This window comes from Cyprinodon variegatus, unplaced genomic scaffold, assembly GCF_000732505.1.
Source record: "Cyprinodon variegatus isolate N-32 unplaced genomic scaffold, C_variegatus-1.0 Scaffold359, whole genome shotgun sequence".
Lineage (NCBI taxonomy): Eukaryota > Metazoa > Chordata > Actinopteri > Cyprinodontiformes > Cyprinodontidae > Cyprinodon > Cyprinodon variegatus.
The window spans coordinates 804317-829624 of NW_015150812.1; the positions used below are offsets into that span (position 1 = coordinate 804317).

At 41.7% G+C, this 25308-nt stretch overlaps 2 protein-coding genes across 4 annotated transcripts in view; one reads left to right on the forward strand and one right to left on the reverse strand.

Moving 5' to 3' along the window:
- grin3b (glutamate receptor, ionotropic, N-methyl-D-aspartate 3B) overlaps positions 1-4478 on the forward strand; it is a 59707-nt gene extending 55229 nt beyond the window's left edge. Inside the window, exons 7-9 of the mRNA XM_015386186.1 lie at positions 2417-2581; positions 2690-2757; positions 3316-4478. Coding sequence (XP_015241672.1) covers positions 2417-2581; positions 2690-2757; positions 3316-4090 — 1008 coding nt within the window. The 3' untranslated portion in view covers positions 4091-4478. The remainder of the gene's footprint in view (positions 1-2416; positions 2582-2689; positions 2758-3315) is intronic.
- Positions 4479-6966: 2488 nt separating this feature from the next.
- On the reverse strand, positions 6967-24441 carry tmem259 (transmembrane protein 259). Of its 3 annotated transcripts, none has more exons than XM_015386210.1 (13): positions 24171-24441; positions 23858-24050; positions 22045-22399; positions 19567-19869; positions 19326-19491; positions 16329-16439; positions 16130-16252; positions 15923-16023; positions 9799-9856; positions 9624-9707; positions 9407-9539; positions 9042-9141; positions 6972-8645 (listed from the first exon to the last, which is right to left on the reverse strand). In XM_015386210.1, the coding sequence occupies exons 3-13, from the start codon at positions 22255-22257 to the stop codon at positions 7965-7967; spliced, it is 2073 nt and encodes a 690-aa protein (XP_015241696.1). In that variant the 5' UTR covers positions 22258-22399; positions 23858-24050; positions 24171-24441; the 3' UTR covers positions 6972-7964. The 3 variants fall into 3 exon arrangements, with proteins under 3 accessions (XP_015241695.1, XP_015241696.1, XP_015241697.1); XM_015386211.1 differs by having other exon boundaries at positions 6977-8645; positions 19380-19491; positions 24171-24440; XM_015386209.1 differs by lacking the exons at positions 23858-24050; positions 24171-24441 and having other exon boundaries at positions 6967-8645; positions 22045-22257.
- Between the last annotated feature and the right edge of the window lie 867 nt (positions 24442-25308).

A 25308-nucleotide genomic window follows, 5' to 3' on the forward strand; every position in this document is an offset into this window, starting at 1 on the left:
GTTAGCGTGGCTATCGAGCAAGTTTTATCGGAATTACAGAGTATTTCTTCACTGGAAGAAGAGCAAAACACTGCTCTGGAGACTTTTGTTAGAGGAAAAGATGTTTTTGCTCTTCTCCCGATTGGTTTCAGCAAGAGTTTGATCTATCAAATTGGCTCCTCTTCGTCGTCACTCTGTTAGTACGTCATATGCTTTGTTGATCTGATTGGTTTATTTGGCCCGTCTATCACCAACATAGGCCAATCAGCTAACCAGTATTTTTGCCCCTTCCCATAATTACTTTAACGGAAGGTTTCCAGATGGATATGCGGAGCAAATCCATCTGGCGGAGTCAGGTTAGCAGGCAGGGGCAGATTTAGGAAATCTGGGGCTCTAGGCAAGCCATGCAGGGGGCCCTCTGAATTGAGAAGACAACACATAAAACAGACTCTTTATACAGATACAGAAATTTTAATAGAATAGACATACATTGTTTGTTCTACGTTTTGTCCCTCTCCTCTTGTCCCTTTTCTTGTTGTTTTCCTCTCTATGTTTTGTACTCAGCTGACTTTTCATGCTGTCTCAAAAGGAATGAAAGATTTATTTCCAAGCACTAAGCTCCCTGAGCTGATTGCTCCTTCCTGTGTTTCCAATAAGGCGACAGCAAATGTAAATATCACAGTTCTTCTTTTTACTGTAGACAAGCCATGATCTGCTTATCTGTTCTCCAGTTATCATTTGGATAAAATAATAGCTGCATGAATCATGACAGCAGACAAGATAGAGGAGAGCAGGAGGCGGGGTTACCAATCTACTCACTCTGGAGAGCAGGGTTCACTGCTTTTTATATGCCAAGTTGTACCTCATTCATTATACACATTTTATTGTTTCTTAAGATAAGATTAACTTTATTGTCCCAAAAGAAATCCCTAATTGTATTTTAGTGGTGGTACACACCATGTAAACAAACAGCACAGTTGCACTATAGCCCTATATTGTCACACTGACTGATTACAAGATTGTAGACACCTGTGATGCTAATTAGTTGACAATTAGATTTTTTTTTGTCTTTTCTAGGGGTACTAAGAGTTTTGTTCATGTGTGTACTTCCACTGGGTCATCTCAGGGCTGTATGCTAACAGTTGTTAGAGCAGCCAAAATCTGTGCTCTGATAAAAACAAAGATGTGATTGAAACAATGACAGTTTATGGTTTGTTGTGGGTGTATCTTTCTTTTGTTCATTATCTTTACTTTTTAGTTACAGATATCAAAAGAAAAAATAAGTGGCAGTTTCATTTTAAAGGAGCTGGCTGAAGTTCAGGAAGTAGAGTTTCTTTTTTCTATTTCAAAAGTATGACAGAATATTTGAAACACAGTTAGGAAGATATTCAGAGAAGGAGGATTTTTTAAACCTCTTCTTTAAAAAGTCATTAAAGTAGAAATGTTGAGAAGAAAGTTGAAATATAGTGTTGAGAATAAAGTCAAACAGTCCATTAAAAACACTTGAAAATGGTTTTAACAACGTGGAACTAAATAACAAGATATCTGCTTCACCATGTGCTGTTTGGAGACATTTGTAAGCCTACGCCCTTTTAAAGCGACTTTTTTAAAGGTATAGTGGAGGATGTTCTTCCAGGTGGATCATCAAAATAAGTGGTCCTGCTAATTGTCAATCATTCTGGTGATATGTTTACTCAAGGCCAAAATGCATGCTTATTCGCATTTTAACTTACCAGTGGTTAGTCTGACATAGTGGAAAAATTGCAAATCTTCTTTTGGAAAGTAAGCTTGTGTGAGCGATGCAAACAGCAACTTTTAAACAGAGCGTGCTCGAAATGAAATGGTCTCGTGCACGCTATCGCACGAGCTTTGGTCAATAGGCGTTACCTCTCGAGAGTGGGTATAGGATTGTGCTGCATGTGCATTTTGTTTAAAGTGGAGAAGGCGGGTCTTTTCAGAAATTTGAAAAAATCCTCCACTTAACCTTTAATGACCTGGTTCTGCTAGAGGTTTCTTCCTGTTAAAAGGGAGTTTTTCCTCTCCACTCTCGCTTCAAGCATGCTTAGTGTGAGGGATTCCCTTCTATTCAACGAGTCGATGAAATCAACTGGTTTTCCTTAGGTAGAAGATTTTGTATCAATTTGACTGTATGATCTGGTGAACTGTAAAATGCCTTTAGATGATATGTGTTGTGAATTGGCGCTATATAAATAAACTGACCTGAATTGGAGCTATAAATGAAATCTAACTGTCCCATGCAGGCCTCTATAGTATACTGTCCTCCTGTCTCCAAAGTGTCCCATTGTGATTTGAAGAAAAAGACATGAGTGAGACACTCACAGGCAGCAGCAGTGAACATGTGAAAGCAGTTACAATATGTGCAACACTGCCCCCTGGTGGCTGACTCAGGAACCTTACTGATCCCACTCTGTTCCAGACTCTGCAGATGGGCATCAGTCACTTCTCAGGACTCTTTGTATTGCTGTGTGTTGGAGTGAGCGGAGCTCTGCTGACCCTCGCGGGTGAACATGGATTTTATCGACTCGTCCTGCCGCACATCCGCCGCCGACAGAACCTAAAGTACTGGCTGCACACCTCCCAGGTGGGTTCCACATGATTATTCCAGCTCAGTGTTCTTAGGTCAGTGTGACTCTGGCCTGGTCCTCCTGTTTCTGATCCTAAAACTGAGTCTGATGTTTCTGTCTGACAGAAAATCCACCGAGCTCTCAACATGACGTATGAGGATGTTAAAAAGCAGCGAGCTGAGAAAGAGAAAAGGTTAGTTTGGCAGGTTTAACCCAGATTATGATGTTCTTTACTCCAAACATTTGTACAGTTTATACAGTTTATTTTAGTTGTAACATTTCTAATAACATGATTGTATTTATTATTATAGTATCAGACTTTGTTTCCATGAATTCACTGAGCTCATCTTTAGGCCCCTCAGGAGAACACGTCTTTTACAGCTAGCTGCCTTTTGTATCTCTGCTTCTGTCTCATTGAACACGAGTCAGCCTCCGCAGATGGCCGCTCAAACCGAGCCTGGTTCTGCTGGAGGTTTCTTCCTGTTAAAAGAGAGTTTTCCTCTCCACTGTCGCTACAAGCGTGCTTAGTGTGAGGGATTGCCTTTGAGTCAATGAGTCGATTCATTCAACTGATTTTCCTTAGATAGAAAACTGAATCAATGTGACTGTATGATCTGGTGAACTGTAAAGTGAACTGTAAAGATGACATTTGTTGTGAATTTGCGCTATATAAATAAACTGAATTGAATCATTTGAACACATCAGCATAAAGGATACCCAAACCCCCCCTGTTTTCTGTCTCTCTCTTCAGCTGTAACCTGGAGAAGCCCCAGACAGCTCACAGTAACCCTGTTACATTAGGCCCCCCGGGGCCCCCAGCCTGTGCTGCAACTGCCAAATGGAATAATGAAACCAGTAAGGACGGTCCAGCTGCTCCAGATGCTCGAGATTTCAAGCGGGTCCACTTCAGCCTGGAGACCCTCAACACCCGGCGCCTTCTTGCTCGTCTTGCAGCCTCAGAAGCAAAGGGGGCCGGGGCCAAAGGTGACGTGGAGGAGCCCATAAAGCCAAAGGGGGGCCCAACCAGCAGGTTGTGTGAGAATGGAGGCCCGGCAGCTTCTTTGGCCAGTTTGGTGCTCTCCTTACCCTCCTCCTCCTCTGCTAAACTCAACACACCTCTATCTGCTGCTTCAGCCCCCCCATCTGTAGCTAAAGCCCCTCCCCTTTCTGCTGTCACTGCTCCTCCAGTATCTACAACCCCTTCCATCCCGGCTCCTCCCCAGCCTGGAGAGCTGCAGGAGCTGCAGGAACAAATCGAGCAGATGAGGGAGAAGCTGAGAGTCGCTTTGGCTCGGAGGGCTGAGATCCAGACCACTTTGGCCAAACCCGTTTCTACGGTTACAACCAACCCAGTGCCAGAACAGATAACTACAACAGGGAACCCCCCCAAACCCTTACCAACCATCACCACAACAACAAGTGTTTCTCCTGACAAGAAGAGTGTCACAACCATGACGGTGCCCCCCCACAAGGTGCTGTCCAAAGTTCAGCCCCTCCGCAGCAGATTGTCCAATCAGAGGAGGTGATGCATTCCCCGGCTTCCACTGGACTGAGAGAAAAAGACAGATTTTATTCTGAAATGACATTGTTTAAATGAGAAACCAGCACAAAGATGTTATGAAAGCAGCTTGCATCCATCACCTTATTCATTGCTGCTGAGACTCTTGGTTAAATATTTTATTTTTTTAAACGGTTGCTTTAATTTTATTAAAACTGTTTTCACTTCATGTTTAAAATTGTTTCTGTAAGGATATCTGAAAAAGAGAACAAGCCGTTTCAGTCGGAATGAATAATAAAAGCCTCAGGACCAGGATGTGGATCCTGAGGAACTCCACCTTTAACAAACTGTCTTTTTATATTTGGTTGGTTGAGCTCAAATATGCAAACATGAAAACAAATGTTGCTGAATATATCAGAGGGATTTTTAACATGTTTGGTGTTTTTATGCAGTAAACCTATAAATTTGTCTAAAGTTTGTGTTTAAATAAAATTTATGGTGTTTATCTTTCTACTTTTGCCTTTCTTACTTATTAAAGCACCTAAGTTTTAAGATATGAGGCGGTTCAGGCCTTGTTAACGTGTACACAGCTCATTCAGTAACTGCTTCACTCAGTTTTGTTTTAATTCTATTAACATCTGATATTTCCTCTTAAATCTGATATCCGTTTAATTTTTAAACTCCAAACTAGAGAATAAAAGGTCTTCCGTGAAGCTCCAGCATGAACAAAGTCAAAGTAAACACCCGCTGCTGTTAAAATATAAGATTGTTTTCAGGATATTGACTAACTTCTCACATCCTTGAATAAATAAAAAAAGTTTTGACATAAAACTATTTTTATTCTCAAACCTTTTTCTTTTTAAGCCTTTAATCTGATTAGATGCTGATCTGCAAACAGATTATTAGATGACAGCATGTTAACTGGAGCTTTCTGACCTTTAAACCTCATTAAAACCCATCAGCTCCCACACAGACAAAGTTTAATTCATGAAATGTGATAAAAGTTGCTCCTAAAGAATAAATCCGTGCAGGTGGAAAGGATCCATGGATTCATGTGGCTTCATGTGGAGATGATTGATGCAGGACAGCAGCTGGAGCAGAGAAACCTGTTCTCCTTTTCAGGGGTCAAAACAAAAAGACACCATTCTGTTCTTGACACTGATTTTTGATGTTCTGACAGTTCTGTGGTGCAGTGAGGTTCAGGGGCACCGCGGCAGAATTACAAATAAATATCTTTGTTTTACTTGTATTTATAAACCTGAGCCTCTTTGCTTTTTTACTCTTGTTTAAAACAAGATCAGTGCAAGACAAAAGCACATTTTAATCACCTCAATTAGGAAAGAGGATCAAATACGTGTGCAGCCACCTTTTAAGTTGTTAGTACAAACTATTTGTAAATTATAATCAACATTTTCTCCAGATAAGGTTCTTCTAGTTCATCTCTGCTGTCAGGTCCTCTTTGGTCCGTTCATATTAGCTATGTATGACTATTAATAGGATGTGGAACAATACAAGGTGATATATCTGGACAAAGATCTTATGGCAGAAACACTGATGTCATCACACAGGGACCGAAGGTGAGGAATGAAGCGTTTATGTATATCTGATAATGTTACAGCCACTGTTAAGTTTACAGTTATTTGTTTGGAAGGAATGAAAAATTAACTCCTTAAATTTTGAAGGTAATGTTTATTTTAGGAATTTACTGGATCTGCTCTTGTTTGTTGAATCAATGAACCTGTGATCGACCTCATGCTCTGCTGAAGAGAACTGTAGACCCAATTTAGCTTAATTACTTCAAGGATGAGAAGTAACTAGTTACATTTACTCAGTTAAAGGAGTAACATTTTGACCAAAAGAATATGCTTTTAACGATTAGATTATTGTAACAATCTATTGCGACTCTGCTGAATAACAAGCACATTTTTTAAAGTGCTCTAGATAAAGACACAGTTCATGTTTGTCTTATATGAGCCGTGTCAATAGAAGGGCACGCTTATAGACAGCAAAGAGTAAATATTGGACATTTTATTGCTTTTTTATTACAATATTTTTGTTTTATTACATTATAGCCTTTAAAAGAGTCTGTACATAATTGACATTTTGGTCTGTCTTTATGACAATATTAAATCTCAGATGTTTTAGTACTCAGTAGGTGAGAGTGGGGATGGTTACAACTGTTTTTATTTTTCCCTTAAATTCTCACAGCCTCTTTTTATTTGAATGACAAAACTTGAACATGGTAAACGTACCTCTGTACCCTAAACACCCATCAGAAGCCTTATGTAAAGCAGGTAACACGTAGTTGTACGGTTGAAACTGTGATTTATTAATAAAACTCATTTTGGATCACACTATTTTATCTAATTACCTGCTTATTCAACTTTGGATTAAACCTTTAGAGATCAATTTGATAAATAGCTGCCCCTCATAACTACAATCTTTAAACTTGCTATACTTGCTTAAAACATTAGTTCTCCCTTTGTGTTTAAACCTGTTGAGCCAAGTCACGTTCTCTCTGAAGGTATTATGGGATGCGTTTGCTGTCTTGTAGGAACAAGTAGGGGAGAAGGGAGCCTGTGCAGCCGGATCCTCATAAGTCTGACTTAATGCTTATTGGTTAAATAGTGTTGCAACTGTCCCCACACTTTCGCATACTTGTCACCTTTTAATCAAATACCTTCAATTCTTAAAACAACATAACATTACACATATGATAAAGTTCCTCTTACTGTTTCAGGGACTAACTGGATACTTACACCTGGCTTGCTGAGCCTGTCTTGGCCTTCGTGGAACAGATGAATCCAGAAAGAAATGATCAGGCTTAATCAAGCTGGGCTTTATTTCTGATTGGCTGTAAACGGGTTCCTGGGTTTTATCTAAGGAGTTTATGGACCATTCAGGTGTTTCTGCTCATCCCTCCACCAAAACGGAGTCATATTGGTTTAGACAGGTACAAATAAAGGCCACAGAAAAGGTTTTCACAACGTTTTATTTTTGACCTACAGGTGACTCAGCTCTGATCAGCGATACCTGCTCAGTCTGCAGGAGGCCCGACCAATTCTGCAGGTAAAACCTCCCACAGCTGCCGGTTCTGCTGGTTTAAATAGGTTCTAACAGGCTACAGTCATCCAGCAGAGAGGCACCAAAAAGAACCACTGCCCACCCCAAGCCCCGCCCACAGTCCCACGCCCAGGAACAGGTGTTCAGGCCCCGCTCTCCTTCCCGGACAGTCGTTGGAAACAGAAGAATCAGAATACCGAATCAGGAAGGTTCTGGATCACTGGTTCTGGTTCTGAAAGCTGAGCTCATGCAGATGATTTAGCCTGATGTTGCTGATTATTTTTCAAATTCATTCCAGATGAGGCCTGAACACGTCATGACAAGAGGCCACGCCCTCCAAATAGAGACAGGGCCTATGCAGCAACGCACAGCCGATCATCTCGCTCTGCCTGCGATCCGCCTGGCCGACCGGTCCAACAACAGCTTCCTGTTCTTCCTCCATAATAAAAGCAGATTTAAGCAGTTCTATTCGTGCTTCAGTCTGTCAGAATCAGAACCGATCTCGGATCAATAATCACTCTGAGGGGTTCTGCTGGTTTACTCAGCAGCAACCGGGACAGTTTCATTTCTATTCATCGAGTGTTTGATCTGAAATACGTCATTTGGGTTTGCAGACGGGTCACAGAGAACAGAACAAGAACCAGAGCTCAGCTTAGCGACCGTCAGGAGGGAGCTTCCCTCGGATCACTTTATAATTAGTTAATTGATCAATCAGTTAATTGGAGTAAAGTGCAGCTCAGACTGTTTGTCTGTCGGATCAACGATCAACCAGCCGGATCAGCTGAAGCATCTAGTCGTCATGGTGACATGATGATGTCAGCAGGAGCTCACCTGGACGCTCACGACGTACCGAGGGGGGCGGAGCTCTGTCGCTGCGTCTCAGGTGACTGGCAGTCTGTGGGAGGGGCTGGGCAAGCCGTGTTAGGGGAGGACACACCTGAGGGCCCCCCCTCCTCCTCATGGCCCCTGCTGCCCCTCTGGGCGGCTTCAGCTCCGCCCACTTCAGGCCTGTCAATCAATGGAGCAGCTTCAGGAACTCCATCTGCTGCTGCTGAAGATGATGCTGCGGTTTCTGTCGTTCCTCCCACCCAGAACTCCACACCAATCTCTGCTCCTGCTGCTCCCTGACCTCCTGCTGCTCCCTGACCACCTCCTCCTGAGTCGACGGAGGAGCTCAGTGCCTCAGTGATGATGGCTGCCGTCTGAGCGACCCAGTTTAGCTCTGCTCTGACCTCTCCCGCTCCGCCTGCTGCAGCCGAGGATGATGATGGGAGGGCGTCAGCCTGCAGAGGCTCACTCCCAGCGTCTCCTGATTGGCTACTTCCAGCTGGTGCCGGAGCAGCAGCAGCAGCAGCGGCGGCGGCGGCACCGGCGGCTGCAGTGTTGTTGTTGTTGAGGTTATCCTGCAGAGCTGTCTGGTTCTGACCCGCCTGCTGATTCTGGAGAAGCATCTCTTGGATCCGGATCTGCTGCAGGATGGCAGGAAGCTCGTAGTGGTGGAAGAAGTAGATCATCGAGTGCTGCAGAAAACCAGCAAGAGAGAGAGCATTAACCAATCAGAGAAAAGCATCAGCCTGATTAAGAAGGGGCGGAGCTATATAAGCGCCAGGAGCAGAAGAATAAAGGAGTGGATTTAGTTCATCATTGTTGCGAGAATAAAACATATTTTGTAAAAATAATAAAATAAAATAAAAAAGAGTTCATTTAAAATTTTTACTTTTTACAAATGTAATATTCTCCTTTTTTCTATTTTTGTTCAAATTTTGTTAATTTTCTTTAAACACATTTTATATATTATTTTTTCCAATTTCTGTTTTTCAAACAGCATTTCAAAAACCATTTGAAAAAAATTATAATAAAAGCAGAGAAAAAGCAGTTATTCTCATTTTTTTCCCCCCCATTTCCAAGGTTCTGACCTGGATGAAGAGCCAGGAGGTGACCAGAGCCAGGCTGCTGTACTGCCCGTTGAAGCGGTAATGGTAGGCGTAGAAAGCAAAGTGGTACAGATAGAAGAACCTGTAACAGAACCAGGTGAGACCATGTCAGAGGGCTAGCTAGTTGGGTTAGCAGGAAAAAGGACAGAATTGTTTATATTGAATGTGGCGTTGGTTTGATCTCCTGGGGTTACCGGGAGAACTGGAACCATAAAGATGGAAGAATTAATCCAGTAAATACAGATTCTACCTAAAGGCGGAGAACCGCCCCAAACATCAGGACACGCCCCTAACAGACTGGAGACACTGTGTGCTAGAAAGGTTCTGCAGCGGCGCTCCGAACTCACCGCAGCCAGTGGCGCTTGCTGGTGTTGGTGTGGCAGCAGATGGCGTCGTACTGGTCAGCCAACCAGACGATCAGGATGATGTAGAACGCTGTGGTCGTATCGTTGAAGAACTCCGACATTATGGCCTCCATGCCTGACCAAAGGAAGTGACATTGTAGACGAACCACAGAGGACCTAAACAGAACCGGATCCTCCAACAGAACCAAACAGAACTTACCAACCAGCGCCAGGATGACCGTAAGCAGAGGGGCTGCTGGGAAGGCGATGGTCATGTTCATCTCCAGCATCTGAAGAAGATCCACTGAAAATGACAGAACGGGTCAGCCGAAGGTTCACAGCACACAGAACCTTGGATCAGGCCCTGATTGGACCGGACCGAGCAACAAACTAACCGATGAAGACGAAGATCTGGTGATGGGAGTATCTGAGCAGCATGGACACAGACAGCGTCTGAAAGACAGAGCAGAGAACCCCCGTTAGCTCCGAACCGGTTCTGGTCCTACGGTTCCGCTGACCAAGGTTTACTTCAGTCAAATTCATCTCCCAGTTAAGTTTTTTCAAGAAGAAATATTGTTTATTTTATGTAGAGAAAATATTAGTTTGTATTATTTTACCAATTCCAAAAGAAAATCTCAAATAAAAACAAAAGAAGGATAGAGTAATTTCATCATCATCATCATCCTCGTCAGGCCGGTTCTACCTGAACTTTGAGATGTTCCTGTTTGTTCCATGTCTGTACCAAAAATGTTATATAAAAGGTCGAAAGTCATAAGAGATTCAAACAGGAACCGAACGTTCATCACTTCCTGTCACATAAGAAAGTGGAAACATTCCTGCCTGAAAGGATAAACATCATTTTTCTTTCTCCTACATCATGGAAACAGAACCCTTATCCCCTCGTTTGCAGCAGCTCCACACTGAAGCCATGATGTCACTTCCTTTGTTGTCCAGGGTGATCTTAGACTTTAAATGGGGCAAAGCTACTAGAAGGCTCCATGGAGCCGGACTTCTGCTCTGATCCGGGACAGCCTGAGGTCCTGATCCAGTTGGCTCCTTCCTTTGCATTGCTCACAGACTTCCAGAACAACCCGCCCCACCGCGCCCCTACTAGCTCAGATCGGCAGATTCTCATCAACCAGAGAAAGATCCAGGTGCTTTGACCCAACAGAACCGCTAGGAAACTAGTTTCTTTTCATTTATTTGGTCTCATTTTTATTCACTGACCAAATCTCAGCTATTTTTCGATATAATTCTAAACATTTGAACATTCTGTGGTTTTATTTAGGATTATTTTATTTAAGTTCCCGTTAAGTTACCATTTGATCTCATTTAAATCTGTTTATTCTTATTTATTTTTTTGTTTTAAATTGAAATTTTATTTCCATTTGGTATTCAGATATAATTAAAGCTGTCATTCTATGTAATAATTTTTGTTTCTTATCCTTTACTGAGTTTTATTATAGTATACAATTCTCATTATATTGTGTAGATCTTAGCTTGAGTCTTCCACAGTGTTGTGCATGAATGCGTTCACTGAAACGTTCACATTTTTAGTGAACAGTGAACTGAACAGATTAGTTTTAAACTAATGAACGTGAACAAGAGCGACATGCAGTATGAGAAACGGACGAAGGTGTCCAACCTTTTGGAATGGGGGTCGTTTCGTTCTCCGTTTCTATTTGCATGTTTTCAAAACAAAAAACAAGGCTTTGTTTACTGTATAAAACCTTGAACTCAACGCTATTCCTGACATTTTGAATTAAAAAAAGCTTCTTGGATGGGAAGCAAAATGTATTCAAACTTGGAAGCAAAGTCTAGTAAATTGTTTTAATTTTTACTTTTTTTGGAATGACCATGACCTGGATGACTGGGAATCTTCACCAGCATTCAGTATGAGAATAATGAACGACATTAACATATTCTCACTCCCAACTCAGTTCAACACATAGCTGACATTAGCATTCATGATCATGCATTGATGATAACACTATGGGATAAAGTCAAGTTTTACGGCACTTATTACGTCAAACAGCACAAAAGACCAGCATGTTTACTGCTAATACTAGTGTGCGAGACTTAACAGACGATTCTGTACGTCAGCCAAATCCACTTTAAATTTGAAGCGACAAATCGAGTTTTAACCATCTGAGCTATCTTGGGGAATATCTGCTACTGAAAGAGAAATGTAAGAAATCATCTTTGATCCAGATCTTTTCAGCAGAACCTGAACGTACCTGTATTTTTCTGAAGTTCTGTGTAATTTGGCTGATTAAAGGCTTCACTGCACATACAGTACACCTTGACTGCATCGAGTATTTTCTATTTCTCTATATGTATTATGATCACACATTGAAAGGGTGAAATATGTGGCTCTATTGTGTAGGATTGGGGCTTAATTTACCAAATGAACTAGTTCTTTTTCATCTGTGTCAGCTGAGCTTTCAGCTCGTTCTTTTTAACTCTGAACAGGCACAACATTGATCTTCCATGCATCCAGATAAACCCAGAAATGATCAGTTCCCAAGAAACAAACTGCTCTAGGCTGACCTGTGCTGGGGATGCTGGGAATAGAAACAACTCTCCATCTTTCTTAGCTTCCTACTTTACTCTGGGATAGCTAGGATTAAAACAAAAATTCTTGCACAGTTTCTCATTTCAATTTCCAGTTTAATTTATAGCTCTTCTTCATGTGTTTATAAGGAATACCATTAAAGTGTTTGTGTTTCTGAAATATTTATACTCGGCCTAAAAACTTTCCAGCAGTTTGAGAAATGATGTATTTAGCTGTTTGGGAGGGTGACATCCAGAAAAGTCACATTTATGTTTATTGTTCAGACCTGTAATTATTGGGTTTTCCATGTTTGAGTCAAAGGTTCAATAAATGTAGCATTGGACCAGGTTAAAAGCAGCATCCCCGTCTAGTCGACCTTTGCAGACTACGCTTTTTCATCAGGTTTCCATTTATCCTTATTCCAGCTTTGGGTTATATAAGGTTTTTTAATAATGTATAATGATTTGCTGTTTAAGTCTATTCTCTCTCTGGTTAAACAGAGTTTTTCAGTGAAAGCTTCTATTTGCTGTTAATGGCCGTTGTTTATATGCAGCATTCCCTGAATATTAGTCACCTCTCCAGTAGAAAACTTTTTTTCTGACAAGAATACAGTCTGTTTTCTACATTTATTGAATTTTCTGATACATTTCCTCTTCCTTTGTTTTTTTTTTTTTAAGTTTCCATAAGCTTGGATTCCTCCTTTTTTATATTCCTGCCTTTTTAGCTACGAACCTTCCCCACAAAAACACCTTTAGAGTTTCCCTCACTATCCTGAATCTACCTCACTCTGTATCATTTCTTTTTCCATTTCGTTCATTACCCGTTTCACACCTTTAACCTCCATACTGTTAGTGTTCATTTGCATATATAGAGCACTGTAATCTACTGTCTGCTGCTCTAATCATATGTTTCTATACTCTACATCAGATTTACTTCCATGGTTATAATCTAAACCGAAATGCTCATAATGGCTCATTAAGTAGTGCATGAAATTTCATTTAAATTACTTAAGTGTTCTCTATTGATCAATTATTCCCTTTCTCTCCGATGATAACTTTAAAGAAATGGTCAAATGGTTTTTATTCTTCTATCTCAGTGTCCCCCATAGATCACTAATCCTCCAGTCTCAGTATCTAGAACATTAGACATGGAATAAAAAGCAGCTTTGCTGCTTTCTATAGGAGGATACTGATTCATCACTGTTATAACCAGGTTTTCTGGCTTCCCTTCAATTATTAGATGTCGTCGTCCCTTTGGCTTCAACTCCAAGTTTGTGGAGAAGAATCATGTTTCTCCCTTTCTTTTCTGTCCCTCTATAGCTCATTTATATCACCTATTGGCTGATTTCAAACAAGTTAAAAAAAACAACACACTGGACTTTGTTTTCCAAGTTTAAAGACGTTTCGCTTCCCATCCAGCAAGCTTTTTCCAATTTAAAATATCAGAATTAGCTTTGAGTTCCAAGCTTTATAGAGTAGCCCAAACAAAACCTTGTTATGGCTTAGAAAACATGCAGATTGAACTGGAAGAACAGGTCCGCCCCTTAGTAATGGGGAGTCGTTGAGATCTTTATTAGCCTGCAATTCCAGATATTGACCTATGCCTCTAAAAGGGGGGAGTCGTTAAGGGCATTGTTGGCCTGGCTGACCAGGTTAGTTGTCTTGGTCCCCTGCATGGCCATGAGGACTACGGTAGCAGGAAGGAATCAACTCTACTGCTGCGTTGTAGGTCTTTGAAAGTTAAAACCTGAGCCCATCCCCTCTGTTTAAGGTTAGTTTTTCTCTCTTAACATAAATGGCTTCCTTCACACCCCTTTCAAACCACCTGTCTTCTTTGTCAAAAATGTGAACGTTCTGGTCCTGTTTATCAGCTATCGGCTGATAGACATTTAACACTGAAACAACACAGCCGAAACTTGTGATGACGCGGAACAGGGAGTATGCAGGAACATTGCAGAAACATGCAACAAAAATCACTAAAGCAGGAGAGCACAAGTGGCGGAGCAGTGTTTGTTAGATATGAGCGTGCGGCAGACAGGCTTTGAGGGAGAGGGTGCCAGTTTAAACGCTGCACATCGTTCTCACTGCGAGCTCAGGTCAGTGGCACAAAAATCCAAACGTTCCCATCACCATTCTGAATACAAGAAGAATCCGACATGGAAAAGGAAACTGACACTTAAAGCCGGGCATACACTGTGCACAGCTACAGGTCACACTGTACGACAAAACCGCAGGGTTTCGTCGTACAGTGCATCGTACACAGCTCACGATGCATGTTCAGCCTGACGCTCTAATGCGATCTACCTGCTCACACTGTACGTCTAAAAACCACGTCAGACTCAGCTACGTGTTGAGATGGAGCTACTCGGACTTGTCTATCCGGAAGCCAAAGGAGTAGTAGAGGAATATGAAGCTCACTAGACTAAAACTCGCTGCCTTGGCAATTAGTGCAATTTTGTGCAGAAAGCCCTAAAAAGAAAACGCAACGACATATTTGGACAAAGACATGGCAGAGCAAACGTGGCTACTATGGTGTGTCAATTCCATTTCACTCGCACCCCCGCCATGCTTATGCGTTTACATCTGAGAGGAAGAAGAAGAAGAGTCCTTGTTTGCCCATGCACCCTGAGCAATTTTGCCCGCGGCTGTCGGGATGTTCCCAACTAGAGACTGACACGGAAGTGGATTTTCACTCCTGTCCCGTCCCACTCCCACAGAAAAGAATTGTGTCCCATCCCAAGCCAGAGTAGAAATCTAAATCCTGTCCCGTCCCACTCCTGGTGAAATTACTCCCACTCCCATTCAGAATGACTCCCGCTCCACTCCCATTCTTGTTTCTTTTTTTTTTTTTGAGCGCGGGTGAAAAACTCAGAGCGGAAGCACTGTTGGTTTTTGGGTCGTGTAGTTTTTTTGACTCCCATTATAGTGTAGGCTTCAAGGAAAAAAACTACAAAATGGCGGCGCCGCGCCAGTATTGGATTTTTTTTCTTTCCATTTTATTTTATTTTTTGGCATAAATCCTAGCTTTTTTTTGTTGTTATTATTGGTTTGCTCCCGCTCCCGTCTGCTACCGTTAATATTTAGTCCTGTACCGTCCCAATCACGTGATCGTTACTAATACTGACTCCCATCTCACGGGAATCCTGTGACCCGTGGGATTCCCGAAAAAATGTCAGTCTCTAGTCCCAACCTCACGATTCCTGATCGGGTGGTGGTCGTGGGGGGCTGATCACCCCTGGTTACCCCCTGTACACTACATGACGCACGATCAGGCTTGAAGTCGGCACAATCGGAAAATTCTCGCAAAAATAAAATAAAAAAAAAAAAATCGCACTGTGCCAACATGCCAACTCAGTCTGTGAAGGACGGGTTTGAAAAGGCAGGAAAGTTTCCCAATGATTCGGCTGAGGTAAAGGGCATAACAACAAAAAATGTCAGTGATAAATAGATATTTTGATACTTTGTTGTTGAAATGCCCTGATTTTAGTCAAGTTAGAACACATGATATACAAAAATGTTTTGGTTAAAACATTTCCGAATTCAATTCGGTTCTCAGTCTTTTTTGTTTTGGCCAAGAATTTTCGTTTTGGTGCATTCTGATCCCCAATTAATTTTTTTTTATTTACCTATCTATATAAACACACGCACATAGACAGATGGATATGTAGATAGTTAGATGTAAATAAAGGATTCCAGAGTTTATTTAGTAATTGTTTCATAAAGATTTTTTTTTGTTTAATTCGTTTTTCTTTACGTTTTTTATTTAGTTTTTTCTGTTGTTAATTTAAATATTTATTTTAGTTTTAGATCTCTAGTTTGTTTTTTGTTTTCACTTCTAATAAGTTTCATTTTTAATTTTATTTTTAGTTTTTTTTTCTCCTGGTTGCTAAAAGGCCTCCGTTTTAAATAATTTCGATACATAATTTTCTGATCCGAGCCATTATGTCCTTCTTCAGATGAACTTACAAATATGACCATGATGACAAAGGCAGCCAGGTACGACGTTCTCGCCATCCACATGCTAACAAAACGGTAATGTTCTCCAGACACCACGTTCCTTAGGAAGCCTGCAGAGAACCACAGAAACATCATCCTCCATCCAACAGGTATACCCATAACCTGTTGAAAAGACAGGAACTGGTGATGCCCGGCCAGTGGGTGGAGCCTAGGTACCTTTGTTCTCCTCATTCTCAGCGAGCGCCTTCACACTCGACATCAAGATGTCGTCGTATCCCAGGAACTCGTCCAGCAGGAAGCGACTGAAGCCGTCTCCGAAGCACTCGTCCTTGGTGGGATCTACACAAAGACCACATGGTATGTGAGCGAGGTCATGTGACCTGACGGGTTCATGTGACGCAGCTCAGAGTCTGACCCAGAGTGACGACCATGACGGGGATGTTCAGCCTCTGTCTGGTGCTCTGCGACAGCCGCAGGAAGCCGTACTCCAGGGAATACTCTACGATGTACTCGTCCTGCGGCCAGACTGAAACAACAACAACGAAGCGTAAACTGACCACAACTGAACAGAAACATTTAGCAAAAACCAACCAGTCCTAAAAAGAAGAGCTCTGTATTGACAGCAAGGAGAAAAAAGAAAAAAAACATGTGGGCCCCGTTTCTGAAGGAGGGATAAGTAAGAACTAATATTCAATTCTGGGGTTTCTGGTTTTAGAAGCCATTTTAACCATTTTAAAGTCAAGCTACAACTGCAAGCTACTCTCTCATTGATGCTGGTGGTAGCAGATTTGTCTGTTGTACATTAGGGCTGAGATCAGACACTGGAAAGCTTCAGATATGGCGTTTCATTTACTAGAGGAGCCTGTAGAGCCTGGAGAGAAAATGCTCCATGCAAGTAAATGTATTTGTAGGTTTGGGTTCATAGATTCATCACCACAGTCAATATATCTCGATAATTAAGCTATATAGAGAGATGAGTCCAAAATACCAGCCAGCCAAAGTTTGGGTCTATCTCTACTGTATTGCTGATCCGTTTCTCTAAGTGTTTTATCATCAGGCACAAATGGTTCATGTTTGTTCAACCTTATTTGATTTTATCTAGATCAGTGTGACCTTAAACATTTAGGTGTCGGTCACAACCTAAAACCTGAAGGTTCTCCTTTCCTCTGTGACAAGAGAACCCAGAAATAAAAGAACTGCTTCACATTTTTAGACTATTTGTGTATGTATATATATATATACATATATGAGTTTTCTGGTATAAATGGCATCACATTCACTGTTCCTTCAATAAAAACATTTATATTATGTTTTATATCATATTGTAGAGCTTTTAATCTGCTCAAGTATTAAAAATGTCACCCTACTATCCTATCCTCTAATTTAACTGCTTTAATGATACCTATTTGATAATCAGTTTGTCCAAAATTTTAATGTTTTTCATTTCATCTATTCTAGGTTTTATGTTTCTTTTCTATTTCTATTATAGATATACCTAACCTGTGCTAATGCTGTTGCCATAGCAGCTAATCATAGCTTTGTGCCATGAGGAACATGTGAAGCAGCTCATAATAATCAACAATGTTAAAGCCAGACATATTTTAGAGCTAATTTCTTTCTGATTTTACGTTTGCATGTTTTCTTGTAAATAAATCTCATGCAGTTGTTTAGCACTTAGATTTATGAACAGAAAACTATCTAAACTGCATTTGCATGTCAAAAAATTTTAAAACATTTTTAGTTATGTCCTTTTTGACCCTGCTGGGTTACACCACGATGGATGTGTCATGCACGCCTATGAATATGTGAGGAAGAATAATTTTGATGACAAACTTATAGCTGCACAATATTTCAATATCAATCTAAATTGCAACATAATTGTATGCAATAACACTGATAGGACCTTTCCCATATTTCAATATACTCTGTGCTGAAGCAGCACAAACAGCACAGAGGAAAACTCAGCCGTTACAATTTTCTCAAAGTTTTTTTATGCTGTTCGAGAGCAGTAGTCATTTCCTTCCAGCAGTTTTTCCACAATCTGTCGATAGGGATGATATTTATGAGCCGACCTGTAAGATGTCTCTAGATCTTTACATCGGTGAACCCTCACCAGTAGGAGCTGCTGCTTGCCGCCATGTTTTCCTGCATGGTTCTGTCCATCTAGTTACAAATTTTACTAGGTGTACTGTAGGAGTTGAAGCTAAAACTGACATAATTTAAGCCAAGCGGACCCTACGGAGGTGTCAATTATAAATCAAGGTTAAAGGAAGGGTTTCCAAACTGTTCTTTACAAGGTACTATTTTTGTTTACATTAAATTTTTTGCAGCCTCTTCATCTCTAACCTCACTCTGAACTGAAGAAAAGTCATCAACAGAATTGAACATTGCAAAGTCATAAACTAGAATCTACTTTAAATCATTAACATTTCCCCTTTAAAGTGCTACTAGTTTAGCCATTTATTCCACCGTTGCTTTCAATACATAAATGAATTTCTTTTAAACTCTCAGACCGGGTCATTAATTCAGTTCCTTTTTACCAAGCCCCCCTGCACATACATGGTGCATGAGTGCATGCATACACGGTTGATATAGATACAAGACAAAAACACCATTGTTGACCAAAAATCTGTTGACTAATGTATCAGTCCAACTCTACTAGCATGCCGTCATTAATATTATGGCTGCAACTAATCGTTATTTTTTTCAATTAATTGATAAATAATCGGATAGCCAAAGGTTCCTAAAGGAAGATTTTCTACAAAATGAAACCAGGCGATATTAAAATGTTTCCACTTGAGGAGTTCTGGATAGTGAATATAGACAAAAACGTTTTTTCTTAAATGCAAAACATTTATATATATATTTTTAAAATTTTTATATAATAACGGCTCTAATTTGGTTTCTCTGTCAGCTAAAGGCATGTTTTAAAGTCTCTATACTCCATTTAATGATCAATTCTTAATTCTAAATTAGTTGGTCATTATTTCAATAATTTGTTAATCTGATTAAATTAAATATCATAAGCTCTACTTCAAGGTATATATATCCTCCCGTTGTCATGGTGGATCTCATGTCACCTGAGTCCCTTTAAACAGGACTTATTTAACTCTTGTCGAAATCAGCTGTTCTGAAACCAAACATCCTGAATATTATGAATAGTTTCCTCAGGATTTCTGCTCTCTAACCAGACTAAGTTAAGCCGCCTTCAGGAACAGGGCAGGAAGGTAAATATAAACATAAATAACAGAAAGAAAACAATGAGAAAAAAACAAGTAAAAAAAAAAACTGCATCAACAACCATTTCCAGAAACTGATTTGACACGCAGAAAAAAAAACGTATGAACACAAGCAAGAAGGAGGAGGAGTCTAACTGAGGTGGCAGGGTCAGAGTAGGAAGAGGTGGGTTTACCTGCTCTGGTCATCATCTCCAGCTCAGACACTGAGTCCTGCAGCGGCTGCATACCTTTAGAGGCGGGGTTGAACGACACATCCTGGCTGTCGTTGACTCCTCCTCCTCCTCCAGGACCTCCTCCAATCACAGACGGCTTCAGCCGAGGCTCAAAGTCCAGCTCAAACTGCAAACAGGTGAAGGCGGGCATGTAGAAACCGACAGGTGGAACTGACAGGTGAGGATGTAGATGCTAACTTACATGCACTGAGCTGTTATCAAACACCATCATCTCTTCTTCCTCTTCGTCGTCTTCTCCCAGGCTGATCCCAGCCACCACTCCTCCTCCCGGCTCCCTCCGGTCCTCCTCAGCCTCCAGGTCCTCCTGGAGGATGGCAGAGTCATAGTGCTGCAGGAAGACGGCAGCTCGACTTGAGTTCCTTTGGATCTCCACCCTCAGGATGCCGTCGCGGGGCCAGCGGTCCCGGACCGCCTCCAGACAGTTTATGGGCGAGCGGGAGAAGGCGATGTGGATGTAGGCGAGAATGAAGAGGACGAAGAGCGCCTGATGCAGAGCAGGGAGAGGACAGAAGGTGAACCAACCAGGAGCTACTGGCCAGCACTCTGCTTTAAGACACCTGTAGAGATGTCTCCTCTTTTATTACATTGAGACCTTCGTAACAATTATAATCATGGAGGTGGAGAAGAAAAATCTGCATGAGCTTCAGATATCGACTCAAAAAACAAAATTAAACATATCGGGGATCGGTTGGAGGGATCTTAAAATAACCCGCATCAGCCTTTAAAAAGAAAAACAAAAAAAAAAGTTTCCAGATATCTCAGACACTTCAGAGACGCCTGGTTTCGCTATAAACAATCCAGGCTGCTGCTCTACATAGAACAAAATTGACACCCACTTCAGATTTATATTACTGGTTCTTCCAGACCCTCATCAGCACCTCATAACCCTCTGAATGCTCTGATGACTGATACATCTGATGTTAACCTGTTGAAACTTGAAACCTAAACTGGAACTGGGTAGAACCAGAACCAGATAGATTTGTTCTCTCTCTTCTAGATCCAAACGAGCTATGATTCGTCATTTGCCGACCCGGGTGAACAGGAACTGTTAACTTTAGAGGCAGACTTACATTCACTGACTCATAAAAAAGTAGCTGGTTCATCTGAGAGCAATTAGAACCGCCTGTTTAAAGGCACTGAATGCTGGATTGCAGTAAAAATATGATAGTCAGCGTCTATTTCAGTGAAACAAAAAGGCAAATAGCCTGACAGCATGGTGGATCAACATACCTTGCCTTTTAAGAATGGTTCTAATTCTCTCTACATTTACATTTTTTTGTGCACCTTTTTTTTTATTCTGTAGCCTAATGGGGTTATGTTTAGTTATACCTTACAAATAACTTTAATAATGTGCAAGAAAACATGTTTTGTTTATTCAGTAAGTAGACCACTAAACTGTTACAATATACAGTATTGATCCGATGATTTTTTTAAATAAAAATATTCAGCGGTTCATGTTGTGGGTTTTAGGTGAATGGATGCTTACCAATTAATTGTTAGTCAATTGATAGAATCAACTTTAGATTTATTCATTAATTGATAACTTTCATCCTTATTACCGGCTGTTAGCTGAGGGACCAGAATCTACTGATGAACTTTGATTTCCTCTCAGAATCTGTTTCTATTTAGTATAGAACTAATCTCGGCTCTGACTCAAGCCTGTTTATATGAGGTAGTCCTGGACTCTTCTTTCTTCCAGGGGACTATACCGCTGGCATATCTGAATCAATCAAAATCCTTGCTCTTGGACATGCAAGGAAGTCACCCTGGATTGGGCAGACTCCCTCTAATTCAGCACTGCTGTAGGGCAACAGGAGCTGCTATGTTGAACCTTCTCTAAGGCTACGTTCACACTGCAGGCCTTGAAGCTCAATTCCAATTTTTTTGTAAAAATCAGATTTTTTTTTGCCTTGCCGTTCACATTTCCAAATATATGCGACTTGTATGTGATCTCCTGTGTGACAACGCTAGTGTCCCGCATGCACAGTAGAGGACGCAATGATGTCCCAGGCCAGCGTGCTCTGTGTTTACTGAAGTAAACATGGATGGTAGTGCTGGAGCGCATCTAGCGATCTTTCCCAACCATAAAAACACAATCTTTTCAAGATGGTTAAACATAAATACTGCTCGCCGCATCATCGTCTGCCATAGATGTTGTTTTTCTTGCCGCAGAATAGTGACCTTTGTCGGGTATTAACAGCGTTCAGGTCGCATTCATCCGACAGGTCGCATGTAAAAAGATCAGACTCGTATCTGATTCAGGACCAAATTACCGAGCGGCCTGGATCGCATTGGAAAAAATCAGATCTGTGTTGTTCAAACTGTCATGAAAAGATCAGATACATATCACATATGGGCCAAAAAATATAGGTGACTTCAGGCTGCAGTGCAAAGCTAGCCTAAGATGTGTGGACAGGTTCACTAAACCCAGATCAGCTCCTCTGGTGTGACACATGGAGGCGAAAATGTGTTACTGCAGACCTCTCTCCTATGACAGCAGCATTTTTAGTTGAGCAAACATCAAATGAGCTTCAGTAAAACCACATTTTTTTAATTCTGCTTCGGAGCTACTGTAGTCAGCGGAACCAAGACCCTGAAAACTGACCCACTGATGAAACCCCCTGGTCTCATCCTGTCACCTTTCTGTAGGATGTCTCACCTTTAGCAGGATGAAGAACTCAAAGACTCTCCTAAAGGACGGCGGGAAGAGCCGGGCGTAGGTTACGGCCATCTTAAAGAAAAGGGCGTGGAAGAGGCGGTCCCGGACGTTGATGAGCGGGTTCTGGTTGATGTTGGGGTTTCGGACCCGGTTGGGCCCCATGTTGTTGTTGTTCAAAGGAACATTGTTGTTGTTGGCCTGGTTCTCTGACATGGTCACGGTCACAGCAGGTCTCTGGGGGCTCCGGAATCAGTTCCTAGGTCAGCATGGTTCTGGTCTGCTTCATGAAGGCGGAGCTCTGATCCAATTCTGGCACAACCGTCCACAGGGGAGACCCTCTGGGACCTGGAGTAGCCTGAAGGTTTCATAATAACAACCCGGTTCAGTCATTTATTGGACCAAAAAACAGAATGTCAGAAATTAAGACTTTTGTCAGTTATTTGTAGTTTTCCTAGTTTGCTTAAATATTAGGTTTTCAGTTTTTGCACAAAATTAACTGTCAGTCCAAAGGCGCTGCTGAAAAAAAATAAATAAATAAACCAAAGAAAACTAAATAACAATAATATTCATGAGAAAAAACAAAACAGAATCCTGACAAAATAACACCCAATTTCTGAAAAAAAAAAGGAAAATATTCTTGAAGAAGAATTCAAGTTTCCCAGTTTACTGTCAGACGTTGTTTTTCATATTAGCTCTTTTGGAGCCTAAGAGTCAAAACGTTTTTGTGAAAGCTTAGCGGCACTGAGGCTGCTCCCGATTTGAGTCTGTTTCATGTATACCATGACCTGGATGACTCAGAATTTTAAACATCCAACTTTCCAACGGCAGCACTGACTCCCTTCCTGAATGACCCCTTTCCCTGTCTGTGGAGCAGGAACGTCTCTGGAGCGTTTGCAGAAGCATGAAGCATCACCGCCAGGTCAGTTCAAACTTTCTCCTTCCTGAAAAAGGCAGACAATGCTCCAACAGGAACACCATCCATCCTATCAACGAAACCCTGCAGCTGGTTATCTTCGAAAGTCGTATCAGTGGACTAGCTGACTGCAGGTTATACTCCAGGTGATAATGAAACCAATTAAAATATATGTTTGCCTTAAGACAACAGACCAATATTAAAGATATAATCAGAGGTCAGTTCCTTCCAGCTGCCATGAGTTCTTCCTAAAATAACAGGGAATAAAAAGAGTGGATAGAGATGAAAACCAGTCAGCACCAGTTTAAGTAGTACAGAGACGCAGGGCGGGTCTAAGGAACTTAGGGGGGGTAAATGAAACCAAATTTATCTTAAACTTTTGTTAATTTCATATTTAGTTTGAGAAAATGAAGTCCTAAAACTGACCTGATTCAGGACAATCGATCAACACCAAATTAAACTTAAATGAGAGAAATTCTGAATGAAAATTATGTTGTAAATCTGTTAGATTCAACAATATTTGGTCTTTTTAAAAACACAGCAGGTCATAAACAATGACTTGGAATCAGCCCAGAGAAGCCAGATGGTACCATCTGTAGTTCTAACATCCCAGCTACCTGGTTCTGTCTTAGTTAAGCTGCTTTAAGTTAAACTGCATCAGATATAGATCGTTTTTATCAGCATGTTCTGACACAGAGGCTTAGTGTCGAAAAACATTATCTGGATCTTTTTGATCTCTGGTGGCTTTTAGGAATGTTTCCCATTTGGACCTAAACTGAACCAAAACCAGCAGGATGCACAAGGATCCAGTTGTATCCATTTGGACCAGGAGCAGCAGCTTCATCAGTGTTTCTCCCTTCAGCTGGTCAGAGGGCTCAGTGTGGTTCTGCTGATGTTTACCTGAGCAGATGTCAGACCCGATGCTCCCTACGGAGTTTGCATCACGTGACCAGTTCAGGCGTTCCTGCTCAGGTGAGAAGGGCCTCTGGAGGGACGGCAGGGAGCCTCTGTGGGTGTGGTGGGGCTCCTTTGGGAGTGCAGGGGCCTCTGCTGATTGTGTCACGGGTCTCTGAAATGTATAGGGGCCCCCAAACTACGACAGGAGGCCCTGCAGATTAGTTAGGGGTCCTTTTTGACATTTAGGGACGTACTGCAGGTTTGTAAGGGTTTCTTCAGGTATGTTTATGGGTCACCGCCGGTGCGTCTGACTCACCTGTCAGTGAAGTTTCCTCGCGATGTTTTCATCGGCAGGATAGCTGTTAGCTCGATGCTAACTAAAAGAACCGACGACTGAAGCTTGATAATTCTCCGTCTTAGCGCGTAGCTGGCAGCTCGGGGCCGACAGGAGGACGGGTTCGGTCGGATCCACCTGGAGAAGGAGGCCGGAAAGCCACTCTGAGAGCCCGATGGATGAAATGAGCAGAGCCTCAGCTAAAGGCTGCTGCTAGCTACAGGCTGTTGCTAATTGCGAATCACCACCGGAAGTGGAGGGAGGGAGGGTCGGCAGCCCTGAACGCAGACTGACAGGAAGGCGTGAGCGTAAACCCTGAGCTTTGACTACCAGGAGTCAGCTCTTTAAACCCTGACCCTTGGAGCGTCCAGGCTCTTTCCTTTTATAAACAACTTTAAAATTACAGACATTGTTAAGATTAATAATGTTAGTTAGTTTGTTTCCTGTTTGTTTCTTGTTTGTTTCTTGTTTGTTTCTGGTTTAGCAGAGGTCATGATTAGGAGGTTCAGTAATACTGCTCTGCACATTGTGATGAATATAGTTAGTTTAGTTAGAGTGGCTCAGGTTATCCTGAGCTATCTCTATAGTTATGCCGCTATAGGCTTAGACTTCTGGAGGACATAGGGACCCCTATTTTTATCATTCTGTTTCATTCTATCTCTATTCTCCCACTTTGCAGAATCTGTTAGTTCAATCTCTAACGTCATGCTCTTGCTGCTTTTTCTTATAGTAGCTTCGCTTCGTCTGTTCCTGTTTGGCCGTGACACCATGCTGCTGCCATCAACAACTTGGTTTATAGATGTTGGATAACTGCCTGATTTTCAGTGTTGTCCTGTTTCTCTGACTTTGACTGGCTGGATGTGCTCTCTTCCTCCTCTGACATGGAAGCTGGCTCGGAGCTCGTCTGCCTGGCTGGGTGTTTCCTGCACGGGGCCGCCTCTACATTTGCCTTAGTATCTCTGCTTCTTTCTCCTTGAACCCCAGTCAGCCTCAGCAGATGGCCGCTCACACTGAGCCTGGTTCTGCTGGAGGTTTCTTCCTGTTAAAAGGGAGTTTTTCCTCTCTACTGGTACTACAAGCATGCTTACTGTGAGGGATTGCTAAAGAGTCAGTGAGTCTA

Excerpts from the sequence above, each read along its gene's own strand:
- tmem259 (XM_015386209.1), bottom strand. The coding sequence starts at position 22,257 with ATGTCAGAGAACCAGGCCAACAACAACAATGTTCCTTTGAACAACAAC. Across the intron at positions 9,142-9,406 it reads AGCAAGCGCCACTGGCTGCG|GTTCTTCTATCTGTACCACT; the intron begins GTGAGTTCGGAG and ends GTTCTGTTACAG. Across the intron at positions 8,646-9,041 it reads CCTCCTGGCTCTTCATCCAG|CACTCGATGATCTACTTCTT; the intron begins GTCAGAACCTTG and ends GGTTTTCTGCAG.